Raw genomic sequence first — 16,300 nt, forward strand, 5'->3', positions numbered from 1 at the left:
TTATCCTCCTAATTTGGCAATAATAATGAAAAAAGGAATAAGGACAGAAATAATATAATAATAAAGAATTAAGTTTAAACCTAGAGATACTGATACCTCTGGACTAGTAATTAAATTGATAAAATTTTAAGAAAGCCACAGAATATGAATGATTTAAGTTATGGATCTATGAAGAAGAATATGATAAATCTTCACTGAAGTTGTTTTTTGTTTTTTTTTTTTCAGATGGAGAGAAGAATGTTTTCCTGTTCCACAAAGTGGAGGCAACAGAATGTGGTGATTCTAACATTTTTCTACATAGGTTAGATATCTGAAAGCGGGAGGAAACTCAGAGGCTGATAATCACAAACTGATTGGGCCTGAAAAGATGAATACCAAAAATGAGTATGATATTTCCTTAAAGTAAATATAATGTGACCTACATGTCAAAGATCTGGGGAAGGAAATGTAAGACTACCTTAAAGAAGAATAGAAAATTATCATGAGATGGCTATTTCTGAAATTGTAAAATTTATCACTTAGTTTAAAAGACTTTTTGCTTATGAAGTACACAAATAGGCCTTCCTTGTTACACCCTGTCTTACGAACACTATAAAGGATCATCATAGTGAATTCAATCAGGAAGAGGGGGAGAGATTGAATTCCTGTTGTTAAAAAAAAATCCAAGAACAACAAAGGAAATAAAAGAAATGGAAAGCAGGCAAAGGTAAGGGGAAATGGAAAAAAGATTCTAAATCAGATGGCTCATGTTCTTTCTACAAACTAAACTATTTATATTTCTATGTATTTTTGTTTATACTTAAGAGCAAAAATAATCTCTTGGTTCATCTCCTAAGAAACTAGGATGCAACATATAAATTTTAAATAGCAAATAATAATAAAAGTAAGCAACTTTGAATAATTTTTCTTGTACAATCTATAGGTTATCACTAGTATAAAAAAGATTTACAATGAACAACATCTGAGAAAGTATGTAATATAGATAAAAATGTTTTTTCAAAATGATATACTGGAAAATGCTTCATAGTGTACACCATGAGAATTTATACTTCAAATCTATGATTTTAATGTATATGATTATAAGAAAAGAGTAATTTAAGATAAAATAATACTTACCAGGTAATATATTTAAATAATTTCTCTCAGTATTCTTATTCGTATCATCACTTCCTCCATTTTGGTTTCCAGAATCTATTCATAAGATAATGCAACATGAACGAACATAATAACATATGAAACACATTACCACCACTATTTTTACAAGAACAACAACAGTAAAAATTTACTAAGCACCTCTATGTGCCAGGCATTCTACTACAAGTTTTACATGGATGGCTTCATTTAATTCTTACAAAACCATTATAATCAGAAACCCTAAGATATTGGTAAGATTACTATTTTCATTTCTTTCTTTTTGGTGCTGAGGATTGAACTCAGGGTCTTGTGAGTGCTAAGCACATACTCTACCATTGTTTTGGACTCCCAGGCCAATTTTTATTCTATACTTGAGGAAAAGGCTTAGATTAAGTTAAGTTAAGGTACAGTTAATGCACAGATAAGAGGTAAAATTGGACCTTAAACCCATACACTCAAATCCTAAATCCTGTAGTCTTGACCATATTAGACTTTTCAATAGTTTAATTTTCATCTGGAAGGTTCAAGGCACTAGGTTAACTACACATAAAATAACTTCATTAGATAGCTGTGGTGTGGCCATCTTTATTTTTAGAACATGAGTCACTGTTGTTGATATATCTTGTTCAGGACTACAAATAAATGGCTTATAGCACCAGGAATCACTTTATATTCAGCCCATTCCTGAAATTTATTTTTTATTTGACACTACATACAATTAACTTCAAAGAAATATGTGAGACTATTTCAAACAGAACTACTTTTTTCAGTCAGTGATTTTTGAAAGTATAATAACAACAGAATCCCTATTAAGTAAACATGAGAGAACAGTTCATACTCTAATCCCTTTTCCTGTTTCAATGGATGAGACCTTGTTTAGTAATACTGAAAAGATGGCTATTTTTATTTTTAAAAATTAATATAAAATGTACATAAAACTTTTACTTATCATGGACTGCAGAACTATAAAGATGATAATATAAAAACCACAGTAAGAAAAACAATGGAATGCCTTAGAATAAACAAGTATTTGTGTTATCAGAATGTAAACTTACAGAACAAATAGGTAGGCATGTACAGAAGTCAGAGGAAGTATTTTCACAAAGTTCTTCTATAACATGCAGGTTCCTTTAAGAAAGTTGTCTTTTATAAACCTACTTGCTTCACTGACTCACTTAAACCACAAAGTAGTTGCTTGAACAAGGTCAAAATAATACCATGATATACACGCACTGCCTTAACCATAGATGGTTTAAAAACTTCCTGTCATTTACTGCACACTTTCTATCTCTCATACTTAGAATCTTCCTCCTTTTCCCACACCTACCATGATCTCAATCTTCACATTTTTAGTCACTACTAAGAATAATATTAAGATGTTTCTGATCACATCGCTGCTGATTTGAATGAGATGGAGGAAGAAGATGGCAGAAAAATAAGAGGGCATACTAAACATTTCTGAAAGGTCCTGTTTTAGGATACACTTCTCTACTGACTTTCTAACACTTGGCCTGGATTTGACACATAAACACATTGCCACAGCAAAGTCACAGTTACCTTTAGTGGGAATATACAATGGTACAGTTGCTATAGGGATTGCCAATGCTGTAAAAATTATGATTATGTGTGTCCTTTAGGAATTTTTCTTTAAGAATCTATTCTATAGATGGGCTTATTGCTCATACATATGCATAATGATTCATATGCAAGGTTATTCATGCATTACTACTTATAATTTTAAAACTAGGAAGAAATTAAATATCTACCAATAGGAGACTGGTTAGTAATAGAACATCCTGCAATGGAATACTATGAAACAGCAAAAGGATATGAGAATGATCTTTATGGACTGATCTGAAATGAGCTTCAAAATAAATTAGTACAAAAAGCAAATCACAGAATAGTGTGTATATAAAGCTGTCATTAGTGTAAAAGAGGGAATCATATAAAGGCACACATATATGTGCTTATATATATGTAAGAGAAGTCTGGATGTTACAAATAAGACAGCCCCTGCTGCCTCTGGAGAGGGAAACTGGATGACAAGGTGACAGAATGAGGAAGACTTTCACTGTACCCTCTTTTGCAGTTTGAACTGTGAATCTTGAGAACATTTTATCTATTTAAGAAACAACTAAAACATAGGTAAAACATTGCTAAAGTCTTTTGAATACATAAGGAAACTATGGTGAATGCAGGTTAAGTTAAGACTAGATGCCACATTCCAGATTTAGGAGAAAGCGAGAAATTCTACATTTACAGGAAAGGCACAAAGACACCAAGCAAAGTTTTATATACCTCTCTACTTACTACAAAATGCAAAATATATGTACTTAAAGTATTGTACTGGTTTCTTTTAAACACTTTAGGGACAAAAAAATGTCACCAAAGTATTAGCAGCAGATTTGAAGGTTTAAGCAGCCCCAACTTTAAAACTTACAATATTTTATATTCTGAGCACTAAAACTGAATTTTTATAAGACATAATAAGCATTAGTCAGGTAAGCATATGTGTTATTATTTTATGTGTGTGATAGCATATGAAATATCAGAAATAAGATAAACATACCTTACAAATATTTTGAAATGACCACTATGCTAATATTTAGCTCCTAACTAAACAAACTTATGGAATCAATTTAATTTGTAATGAATCTACTTTTTAAACTTTAATTTTTCAATCAAAAACAGTTGAACTGATTTGTAACTTAACAGTTTTTTCCTTTTAGCTACATCCTCCCTTTTCTCTCTTCCTGTATGTAGATAGAAACCTCCTGATGAAAGATGCTATGAACGTTACTTAGTTTTAAAAATACTTTCTAGTACAGAGGCTCCTCAAAAATGAAACAGAACAATCTTATGATCCAGCAATCCTACTTGGGTATATGTATCCAAGGGAAGTGAAATTCATATCCCCAAAAGATATCTTCATAGACAAGATAGGAAAACCACCTAAATGCCCATCAATGACTCAATGAATAAAGAAAATGTGTGTATATTCACACACACACACACACACACACACACACACACACACACACACACACTGATAGGTCCTTTAAAAAGAAGGAAATCTTGCCATTTATGACAATATGGATGGATGTGGAGGACAGTATACTAGTGAAATAAGCCAGATACAGAAAAACAATATGTAGTCCCCCTTTATCTTTGGGTTCACTTTCTGTGGCTTCAGTTATTCATGGTCAACTGTGGTTTGAAAATACAAAATGGAATATTCCAATGTATAAATCTGAAATTGAGTGGCATGAGGAAATTTCATGTTGTCCCAACCAAGACACGAATTGTCCCTTTGTCCAGCATAGGCATAGTGTATATGCTACCCACCCATTGGTCATTTAGTAACTGCCTCAGTTAGTAGATTGACTGTCATATTATCATAGCATTTGTGTTCATGTAATCCTTATTTTACTTAATAACAGCCTCACAGCATTAGGGTAGTGATGCTAGCAATTTAGATATGCCAAAAAAAGAGCCATAAAGTGCGTCCTTTAAGTGAGAAGGTGAAAGTCTATCATAGGTATACATGTATAGGAAAAAAACAGTGTATGAAGGGTCCAGTGCTATTTGTGGTTTTGGGCATCTACTAGAGGTCTTGGAACATAATCTTTGTGGATAAGGGAGCAATATTGTACTGTATGATACCATTTAAATGTGGAATCTAAAACTGTTGAACTCACAGAGAACAGAATGATACTTAATAGGAGGTGGGGAAAGGGGAAAATGGGGAGATGTTGGTCAAGGGGTGCAAAATTTAAGTTATACAAGTTGAATAAGTGCTGGAGATCTAATATACAGCAATGTGATATATAACAAATATGCAAAGAGAACAGATCTTAAGTGTTCTCACCATAAGAAATAAAGTAACATCTGAGGTGATGGATATTTATTTGCTTAGTTGAGGTGATTAATTTATAATGTATATGTATATCAAATCATCAAATTACATATCTTAAATACATACAACCTCTAATTGTCAAACACCTCAATAAATTTTGAAAAATTTCTAGTACATTTTCTAAATAGTTGGAAAGGACATTAAATTGTGGATACATACAGAAAAAGTCATCATAGAAGGACTTCGTGATTTTTTAAAAGAAAAACCAAAAACAATTCAAATAACAATTAGTTTCTGGTACTTAAGATGGAACATATAAAAGGTCTATATTTTGTGCTTCTTTTACTCTGTTTTTAGGGCCTTCTGTAGTAATAGTTATGCCCATTTTAGAGATGTAGAAATTGGATCAAAAGATCAACCTTACACTGAGTGTCTACTTCAAGTATATATATAGTACGAAAATTTAAAAATGGTTCTTACTAAAGATCTTGAAGAAAATCATTTTTCAAAAAAAGGAAACCAAGAACAGAATTCAAGATTTTGAAGATCTTAAATTTGCTCTTAATTTTCTTCCTCCAGCTTCTACCAATATAATTTTGTATATGATTTTACCGATCACTTGTGTGCCATTAGAGTGATTAGAGACAGAGTACACTAAAAGTGAGTTAAAGATTTGAGTTCTACTAACCATGTCCTTCTTTCAACTTGCTCCTGCGCTGGGTTCTAGCATAAAGTGCCACCTGCTGGACAACTTCCAGTTGCTCTTCAATTCGGGGAAAATGGAAATCGGTGCATTCTTGGCAAACCGTGGCAAAATCTAAGAGACCCAAAACATCAACATACTTCTACATGTAAACGATCAAATATTTAATATTTACTTACAGAGAATGAGATCTAAGACAAACAGAAAATGAAACTGCTGAGTATTATTTTTGTAATTTCTTATAACCATGAAGTTATGGTATAGCAACTTCATTTTCATCAGAAACTTAACCTCTCACTCAACAGAGTAAATAATTAGTAGACATTGAAATTTTAAAATAAGTCCAAGTCTTTAATAGATATGTTGATCACAACCCACCCCCAAAATGCTACAAAAATACCAGAGGGTTCTTGTATTTATGAGCACTAAATTCTATTCAAGCCTTTTCCAAAAATAGTTACAAAATTCAATACATTTTATATATTTAAAAATTTTGAAATATAGAAGTGAGGATACTATGAAGAAGAATTTCCCACAGCACATTTAAGAGGCAGACTATTAAAAAAAAGAATAAATGAATGAACTGAATTCACTGAGCCAGAATCTGCTTCTAAATTGAAAAATACATTTGTATCTTGATTATTCTTTTTATTTTACCCTGAAGTAAGATCCTAAAAGAGTGTTACATACAGTGTAATAGAACGATAAGAAAAAAAAATTGTCAGGAAGCACTCCACCAGTGCTAAGTATGAAACAAATAAATAGCTTTGTCTAGCTATGTTTATTGTTTGGTCTACTTGATTGTTGGGAGCAAGTATTAAAAAGGAACAGTTTTTCCACAATTCATTTCTTTATAAGGATAGTATTTAATGAAATTTAACAAAATAAATATGAATAATGTCAACTTACCTCTCTTAATACCACTATATGAATTAATTCGATTATCTACTAGTAAAACCAGACCACAGAGAGATGTAGAATAAAGTGACAGTGCTGTTTGGAGCCGATGGAGTTTCACACCACTTCGATGATTTCTTTTATGCTTACAGAAGTCCAGCATGTCTGCTCTCAACAATCTCAAATTATGCATGGTCTTCAACTGTGCTCCTGGGGGTAGGCAACAGTCTCAGAAAGATACTTAAATAGCTACAAAAATTCAGTATAACAGAATGCAAATCTCCACGGCAAAAATCTAGATACGTCTTTGCTACAAATAATGATTAAAAATGGGCTTTGCAGCTTCTCATTTTAAAAACTATTATAATTTAATCTATCTGCAAAAATTAACATATAAACTAAAACAAAAAACTTACAGCCAACAAACTATAGGTTTTTTTGGAGCAGGACATACTTTGGAATTAAAGATAACATAGGTACACTTTACTTATATGCTAAGGATTTTTCTTTTAGAGTAAAAGAAAAGTTTCAGAAGTAACAATAAATAACAGCAAAAAAAATTTAAAATACTTACCTAAGTGAATGGTAAAACTTTCTTCTAACTTTCTCTGTTCCTCATAAATTCTTCCAACTGCTTCCACAGATTCTCTGAACTGATTTGGCTGAACTTTAATTTCTTCACTAAAATTAATAAAAATTATTGATTTTCTTTCTCTGGGTATTTGGCAAAAACTTTTCTTAAACTTTATGAGACAAAAGTGAACTGCTGAAAGCGGTACTTAATTTCTCAACCATCCTAACCAATGATGACAAGTAAGACTATGAGCACTAACCAGTTCTAAAATATCCACTTGTTCTTTCATTTTCTCACAGTAAGTTAGATAATTCTTCTCAATCATTACAATAGCAATTAACATATTACTGTTTAAAATTTCTTAAGTGGTTACCTTCATACTTTAAAATCACATTATATCTATTTTTTTGACAGATTTTTTTATCGTAAACAAATGGGATACATTTTGATTCTCTGTACATGGAGTAAAGGCATACCATTGGTGTAATCATAAACCATACACAGGGCAATGTTGTTTGATTCATTCTGCCATTTTTTCCCTTCCCCCCCCACCTCCACCCACCCCTCTTTTCCCTCTTTACAGTCCTTCCTTCCTCCATTCTTGCCCCCATCCCTAATCCTAACCCTAAACCTAACCCTAACCCTAACGCTAACCCCTCCCACCCCCCATTATAGGGCATATATATATACAATGGAATATCACTCCGCCATAAAGAATGATAAAATTATGGCATTTGCAGGCAAATGGATGACATTATGTCTATTTAAAATAAATGATATATCCTGTACCAAGGTTAGCTTAGGCAGAATTAGAAAATAGGTAAAAGCCAGTTACAGTGGTGCACACCTGTAACCCTAGCTACTTGGGAGAATGAGGTAGGAGGATCACAAGTTTGAGGTCAACCTAGGAAACTTAGGGAGATCTTGTCGCAAAATAAAAAGGGCTGGGATGTAGCTCAGTGGTAATGTCCTGTGTTCAGTATCCAATATTCTTGAAAAAAAAAAGGTGGGTGGGGCAATGGAACATTGTGATAGCAATGAAAATTATAAAACATATAAGTAATAAAAAAGAAGTTCATTTTAATGTATCTGCATCCTCTATTTTTTCATCATTTCCTGTTGTTTTTTGGTGTCCAACATTTTATTCCCACAAAATGATCTCTCTCTCTGCTCTGCTGTGCTCTTTGTGTTTCCTGAAACGGTTTTCAAAACAAAGTTAAACTTGTACAACTATTCAATTAAAATTTTAAGGGTAAATATGTACATGAGTCATCTACTCTACTGACTAAAATTTGGGGGTTAATCCAAACTGCCTCATTAATCTCACTGACTGACTGACTTCATTAATAAATATGGTAAAAATTAAGAAATAAATTTTTATTAATAAAATATTCCCCTCTTAGGAGGTAGAAAGTCATAAGACAATGTTATCCCCACTGTAACAACAAAAAGTCAGATAATTTACAAAATCATAACTTTTCTGAAGTCTATCAGAGATTTGAGGTAACAACACAACCAAGGAAACTTAATTCCAAAAAGTGACATGCCCCTCCAATGAGAGATAGGACACAGTTTCATCTTTGTCAGGACATGGCTGGAATAGGTTGCTATCATACAAGGAAGTAAACAGAAATCAGCAAAATTTTAATAGCTTCTTAAAAGCCAAGGATGGGCTAGCATGTTCATTTGGAATAGTTAGGAGCCACAGGCTCATGCACTTTAAAACTTTTCCCCATTAGGCTCCACCAAGTGCTTCCAAGAAAAGACCTGCAGCAGGAGACAAGAGAACACACTTGGAGACAGGGTCAGAAGTCATTAGAATATCCCATATTCAAGGTCTAGATACATGTAGTTTGCCCAAGACTGGAGCTGGACAAAGATAACAGAACTGGACAACAGATGAACAAAGTAACCTGCTCCTGTCCCCTAATTATTATGAACCTAGTGCCAATAATACATTGTTGGGAGGAAGAGCAATGGGACAGAGGAAGATTTCACTCTGTGTTACAGGCATGCACTCTGCAGAAAGCCGAGGATGGATAAGAATCAGACAAAAACCTCTAGAACCCCAACTTCCCAATCCCAGCATAAAGTAACAGTCCAGACTATTACATAGAAAATGAAATCCATTGAATACTGATGGTAATGAGAGACACAACAAAAAACAAACTCTGCTCAATTGCTGATAAGATTGGTACAACACTCATTCATGGCCTGTTCACTCCAGACATAATACTGTTTGCCTCAGTCTCCTTTGCTAATACTCACATTATCTAGCAGTCAGAAAAAAAGGAAAAGGAAGAAAAGGAAGAGGGAGTAAGGAAGAGGAGGAAGAGGAAGAAGAGGAAGGGAGAAGAGGGAAGAGGGGAAGTTGAGGGGAAGATGTTGAATAGGAGGAGGAAGAAAGATACTCTGAAAAGCAAGGGGGAAAAAAGAAACCCCCTGTCAAGAAATAAAGCAATCGGTAGAAACAAATTTAGAGATAACAAAGATATTGAGTCTAAAAGAAAGAGATTTTCAAATACCTATGACTAATATGTTAACAGATTTAGTGGAAAAGGTAGATGAGATACAAGGATAGACAGGGAATTTCAACAAAAAGAAAAAATATGAAAATACAAGAAATAGAACATATTAGATTATAACGGATAACTCATTTTAAAATGTCATCATTACACTGAAAACAACATCAACTGAAGATATTATAATAAAAACTATAGACCAATATACATACATACAAATATACATATGCTAGTCATACATATACGTATGTCATATATACATGAAATAATATATCATGACCTATATGTAAAACCTAAATCTATAAATCTGCTAGAAGAAAACACAGGATAAAATCTTTGTGATCTTGGATTAGGCAAAAATATCTTACATAAGACAAACTACTTAAAAACTGATAAATTGGCAGAATACGTAGGGTTCTGATACTGCCATATGGATAGAGGTCACTATGCATTCATCACTAAACATTTGTATTCCAACACATTGAATATGCAACAGGAATATGCATTGTTTACAAATGTAAACGATGAACTTTGGTTGATTATGATATGTCAATGTAGGTTATCAACTGCAACAAGTATACCACACTTCTGGGGAATACTGACATAAGGAAAAATATATATATGTGGGTCAAGGGGTAAATCTCTGTGCCTTTCTCTTAATTTTGCTGCAACCTTAAAGTTACCCTGAAAAATTAAAGTCTTTAATTTAAAAAAAACTGATAAACTGAACTGCAGTAAAATGAAAAATTTTGGCTGAGGTGACAACTCAGAAGCAGAGTGCTTGCTTAGCATGCATAAGGCTCTAGGTTTGATCTCCAGTATGGCAAAAAAAGAAAAAAAATTAAAAATGTGCTCTTTAAAAAGCACTATTAAGAAAATAAAAAAAAGACAAGCCACAGATTAGGAGAAAATATTTATAAAACACCTGTTTGAGGATAGACTGTACCCAGAGTATTTAAAAAACTCTTACAACTTAATAATAAGAAAACACAAAGGAGACAGAAAATTAACACATGAAAAAATGTTCAACATTAGCCATCAGGAATGTGCAAAGTAAAAGTATAATGAGATACAACTACAAAAACTACTAGAATGGCTGAACAGCAATATCAAGTGTTGATAAACATGTGGAACATCTGGAATTCTCATACATTAGTGGGAGGAATGCACAACTGCACAACTGATTTGGAAAACAATCTGGTAGTTATTTATGAAGATAAACAAACAAACACCATATGACCTAGAAATCACAATCCTAGATATTTATGTAAGAGAAATAAAAACATTTCTTTCCAAAGACCTGCACATAACTGTTTACAGTGACTTTATTTTATAATTGCCCCAATCTATGCCCTAAATGTCCATCACCAAGTAAATAGATAAATAAATGAACAAGAGAAGACTAAAGGATAATAAAAAGGAAAGAAACATAATACACAGAACAACATAAATGAATTTCCAAAGTACTATGCCAAGTGAAAGAAGCAAGATATAAATGGCTACATAAGTTTTGATTCCATTTATATGACATTCTGGAAAAATAAAAACTATAAGGACAGAAAAAGAACAGGTTGACGGGCTGGGAAGAGGAAAGGGGGTTGACAATGAGGGTGCAAAAGGGACACGGAGGTGCAAAAGCAGCAGCTTGAGGCCAATGCACAATGAAATTGATTCTATGAATTAAATTTCTGAAACTACAGTAGCAAAATAAGGGATTACTTGTAGCAAGCGGCTTTTTCAGCTTCCTTAAATCAGTTGCTTTAACTTCTTTGTCTACAATATACTGCATAGGTTTTAAATTTTGGCTAAATATACACATTCATTTATGTAAAGTTTCATGCATAATGTACTCTGACATTTTTTCCCTACTCAATTCTATTCTATTTGTTATTTTTAAAAGGTTGATTGGAGAGTGAGGTTCCAGAATAGTTCCTAAAAGACTTCAACCAAGAGTTTGGGGAAAACAATAAGGCAAATGAAAGCCTATAACATAGAATATAAGAGATGATATAGGAATCAGGAAAAGAGTTCATTGATAATCTATCCACCTGTCAATCGATCCATTCCATAAATATTTACTGAGCATGTCTTATGTGCCAGTGCCAAGAGCTAAATACTTAGCAAGGAGTTGGTACACAATGGTTTAACAAAAAGTCAAACAAAATAGATATAATTCTTGCTTTCAAGGCAAGTGTTCTAGTTAATTTTTGTGTTACTGTGACCAAAATACCTGACAAGAACAACTTGCAGGAGGAAGTTTAGGGCTCAGGGTTTCAGAGGTCTGAGTCTGATCATGGGGGAAGGGCCCCCTGGAGGAAAGCTACTCAGCTCATAGTAGTATCAGGAAGCAGGGGGGCAGGAAGGGGCCACAGGGAAAATGCACCCTTCCACGGCACACATCCAGTGACACAACTCTTCTAGCCATGTCCCACCTTCCTAGAGTTTCCATCCAGTCAGTCCAATCAAACTAGGATAGACTAATTAGGTTACTGATCGTACAATCTAATCATTTTACTTCTGAATATTCCTGCATTAAAAGGAACTTTTGGGTGACACTCATTATCAAACCATAATAGCAAGACAAGTGGGAGAAACTGACATCACATAAATAAAATGCTATTTTTAAATGTTTATAGCATATACTAGCATATTCTAGAAATAGGTTTATGATATTTTTCTTAGTTTATTTCTAGTTTAATGTACTTTAGGATTTGAAAGAATAAAGAAATTTTCAAACATACATACATACAATTAGTAAATAATTTAGGCATGGTTAAGCTCTAAGGCAATATGCAAAACAGTTTACTTAGGCCATATATGACATACAAGATATAAGTTATGAAAAATCCCCCGTACCACTTCTGTACCTTGTACATGTTTCTACTTCTATATATCTTAATCTACATGGTATTGTGTTATTAACAGGTCAGGTTCTCTTTTTAGAATATAAGTGCCACATGGGCAAGTATTCAACTAATTGCACTGAGCAAAAACCAATTTAAAGAAATAGGTATGTACACCCAAACGGTTTAGAGAACTAAAGTTCTAGAGGTGAAATCACTATTTTAGACCAATTAGTTACCATTCATCCAGCTCTAAAATAATCTACATACAGTCGCTATAGAAAAGGTGGGGAATAAAAGCATAAAATTATCTTAAAACGTGGTAACTTAAAAATATATACAAATGTATAAAAATATATACAAAAAAAGCACAAAATTATCTTGAACTTGGTAACTTAAAATATATACAAGTAACAAGGCTCAATTGTATAGTAAATATAAACTTTTACTAACAATAGATTTTTATATGAATCAGAACAGTACATGGATGATACCTGAGTGAGCTGTTGTTGGGGTTTTTTAGATCTTGATGAAGTTTTATCACCCATTCCTGATATTCTTGCTTTTGGATGGCTGTTGATTGTTTTAATTCATTCGACCATTTATTCTCTAAGTCCTAAAAGAGACAATGTGCCAACTAGTTAATTTTTTTTTTATAAAAAAAAAATAAAAGAAAGCTGGGTGTGATGGTGCACACCTATAATCCCAGCAGATCAGGAGGCTGAGGCAGGAGGATCATGAATTTAAAGCTAGCTGCAGAAATTTAGCAAGGCCCTAAGCAACTCAGATAGACTCTGTCTCTAAATAAAATACAAAAAAGGGCTAGGGATGTGGCTCAATGGTTAAACCCCTCTGGCTTAACCAGAGTACCTTAGTACCAAAATAAATAAATAAAATGCAACTACTTACCTAAAAGCTCTTATATTTCACTCACCTGCTGGGATTCAAAATGCTGAGCAGCCAGTGAATTTACATCCTGATCTGTCAGTGATTTTCCCAATTCCTGCATTACTTTTTCCATTTCAATACCTTGTCTAAAACAAATTAGCAAATCAGGTATATTCATCAAATTTTCAAGGTATATGACCATTTCTGATTCATTGAACAATTCCTACCAAGTGAAAATAAAGCTTTTATTTTATAGGACTATGCCCAGGAATGGGAACTATAATACCTGGAAAGTGCTCTGAATCCTCAGGAATGGAGATTTGGAAATAATGATGTCATATAAAATCAACATCATTTGTATAGCTCTAAACTTAATGCATAAATGAAAGCAGTCAAAATCCAAATGACTAGGGCTGCAGTTGTGACTCAGTGGTAGAGTGCTTGCCTAGCAAGTGTGAGGTACTGGGTTCGATCCCTGCAGGACCACATAAAAATAAATAAATAAAATAAAGGTATTGTGTCCATATACAACTAAAAAATACAAAACAAAAAAATCCAAGTGACCTTTCAATTCCTATGGCTCATGGTCAATAATCAAAATGTCTTTCATCTGAAATTTTCCTCAAAGAAAATACTCTGTAATTCCAACTTAAATTTTTTTTTATTTACATATGAACTAAAATGACTTCAAGCTATGAAAGTTTGTTTATATTATATCCAGAAGCTGTCAAATAGGTTCTAAGAGTCAAATTTTTAAGTCACAAAATTACCTTTAAAAAGGTATGTAAAGAAGAATGAAATTATGGCATTTGCTGATAAATGGATGGAGTTGGAGAATATCATGCTAAATGAAATAAGTCAATCCCCAAAAATCCAAAGACCAAATGTTTTCTCTGATATGCAGATGCTAATTCACAATAAGATGGGTGGGGTGCCAGGTTAGAATAGAGTTACTTTAGATTAGGTAGAAGGGAATGAGGAAGGAATATGGGGATAGGAAGGATAGTAGAATGAAACAGACATTATTACCTTATTTACATATATAACTGCGTAACTGATGTGATTCTACAACAGGTATAATCAGAAAAACGAGAAATTATACCCCATTTATGTATGCATAAATGCATTGTCATGTGTAACTAATTAGAATAAAAAATTTTAAAAGGCATGTAAAATACAGTCTGAAGATCTATTATAGCCTTATCTTCTATACTTATCCAATGATAATTTAAGAAGGCAGAAATTAAGAATGATTTTTCTTAAAGGAAAAGCTAATCAATGGTTTAAGTAAACTAATTAGAATACTTACATATGTGATAAATTAAATTCATTCTTATTACATATTTATGTAAAAATATGTATTTCTATATATACCTTCTGGCATTAAAGATTTAATATCACTTAATATTATCATTAGGGCTAATGCTGGTGACTCTATTATGCTTTTATTTTTTAAAATTTTTAAATTTTAAAAAATTTCAGACTGCATTTTGATTCATTGTACACAAATGCAGTACAACTTTTCGTTTCTATGGTTGTACACAATGTAGATTCACATCATTCATGTAATCATACATGTACATAGGGTATTGATGTCTGCCTTATTCCACCATCTTTCATACCCTTGCTCCCTTCCCTGTTATTATGTTTTTAATAATTACTATAGGTCAGGTAAATATTATACTTGCAAATGAGATTTTTTATTTAGAAATAATTGCTAAATTATAAATTTACATTAATATTTCATACTATGCATGTTCCCTCTAGTGGATAAAATGTATCATTGCCATTTTTTTAAAGTTGAAAGAAATATCTAGAATCTGGTTTGACAAAAAAAAAAAATCAAATTTCTTCTAAGGAAAAAAAAGACAAGAATTCAACAAATAAAATGTCATGAACATTTACTTCATCCTAAATGTGTTCAAGATGCAAGTCGCTAATAATGTATTAAATGATATAAATATATATAATCTATGATTTAGATCAAAGGAAATTTTATTGTATTTCAATCTATATTTTTTACTGTATTTTCAACCTATATTCTAAATATAGATTGGTTCAGTATATCAGATTTGACAATGCTGCAACCTGCAGATTATCTTAAAGTCATTTAAAGAAAAAAGATCCTTAAAACTATAGTGAGGTTATGCTGAGAAATGGTCTTTTAAATGTGTAAAGTGGCAATAAAATGAAAGGACAAATAAAAAAATCTCACTTCTGCTCATGAATATGATAAATGACTTAAGTATCCAAATTCTAGGTGAGCCTCCGCAGACACTAATGAACTTCAACTTACTTCTTAAGTCATTCTGTTCACCTTTGCAATAAATATTACTTTACTAGTAGAAGACAAATTTTTTTTCTTTGTCAATCTAACAGTTTGGACATATGAAAAAAAAACTACAAAATTGCTTTTAAAATAGATGCATCCAAATATTATTTATGTTTAGAAAGAAAAGTAAAAGGCAGAGCCCCACCAAAAAATCTCATCAGAGGACATGTCAAACAATAAAATAAAGCAAAACCAATTCCTGCTTTAAAAAGCTATTCCATTCTAGAAAAAGTATAAAGTTTTGATAAAGGCAAATAATTAGTAGGTTAATTTAGCTTCCCAAAAGATGAAGAGTCATGTAGGATAGGAATATTCTTCTGATTTAGGTTAAGAATGATTTTAGACTATTGATGAACAGATATAGAATTTTCTGGGAGATGTAGTGAGTAGGCAACAAAGTATGTTGCACTTTAGGGCAGTTCACCAGCTGAAAGAAAATACAAGTAACAGACAGCCAAGATAGGAATTTACCATTATATAGTTATCTCTGGGACCCAGGGGAGATTAGACACCAAAATGCTCAAGTTCCTTATATAAAATGATGCAGTGTT

General features: G+C 32.5%; 1 protein-coding gene across 8 annotated transcripts in view; it reads right to left on the reverse strand.

Annotated features, from left to right (window-relative positions):
* Window positions 1–16,300, reverse strand: part of FERRY3 (FERRY endosomal RAB5 effector complex subunit 3) — a 40,247-nt gene that overhangs the window by 12,315 nt on the left and 11,632 nt on the right. For 7 of the 8 annotated variants that reach the window (XM_079142993.1, XM_079142992.1, XM_079142998.1 and 4 more), the window contains 6 exons: window positions 13,464–13,563; window positions 13,024–13,145; window positions 7,165–7,271; window positions 6,603–6,800; window positions 5,679–5,807; window positions 1,117–1,191 (listed from right to left, as the gene is read on the reverse strand). In XM_079142993.1, coding sequence (XP_078999119.1) covers window positions 1,117–1,191; window positions 5,679–5,807; window positions 6,603–6,800; window positions 7,165–7,271; window positions 13,024–13,145; window positions 13,464–13,563 — 731 coding nt within the window. Of the gene's footprint in view, window positions 1–1,116; window positions 1,192–5,678; window positions 5,808–6,602; window positions 6,801–7,164; window positions 7,272–13,023; window positions 13,146–13,463; window positions 13,641–16,300 lie in introns of all 8 variants that reach the window. The other variant, XM_079142996.1, reaches the window with a different exon arrangement.

This window comes from Sciurus vulgaris (assembly GCF_902686455.1).
Source record: "Sciurus vulgaris genome assembly, chromosome: 5".
NCBI lineage: Eukaryota > Metazoa > Chordata > Mammalia > Rodentia > Sciuridae > Sciurus > Sciurus vulgaris.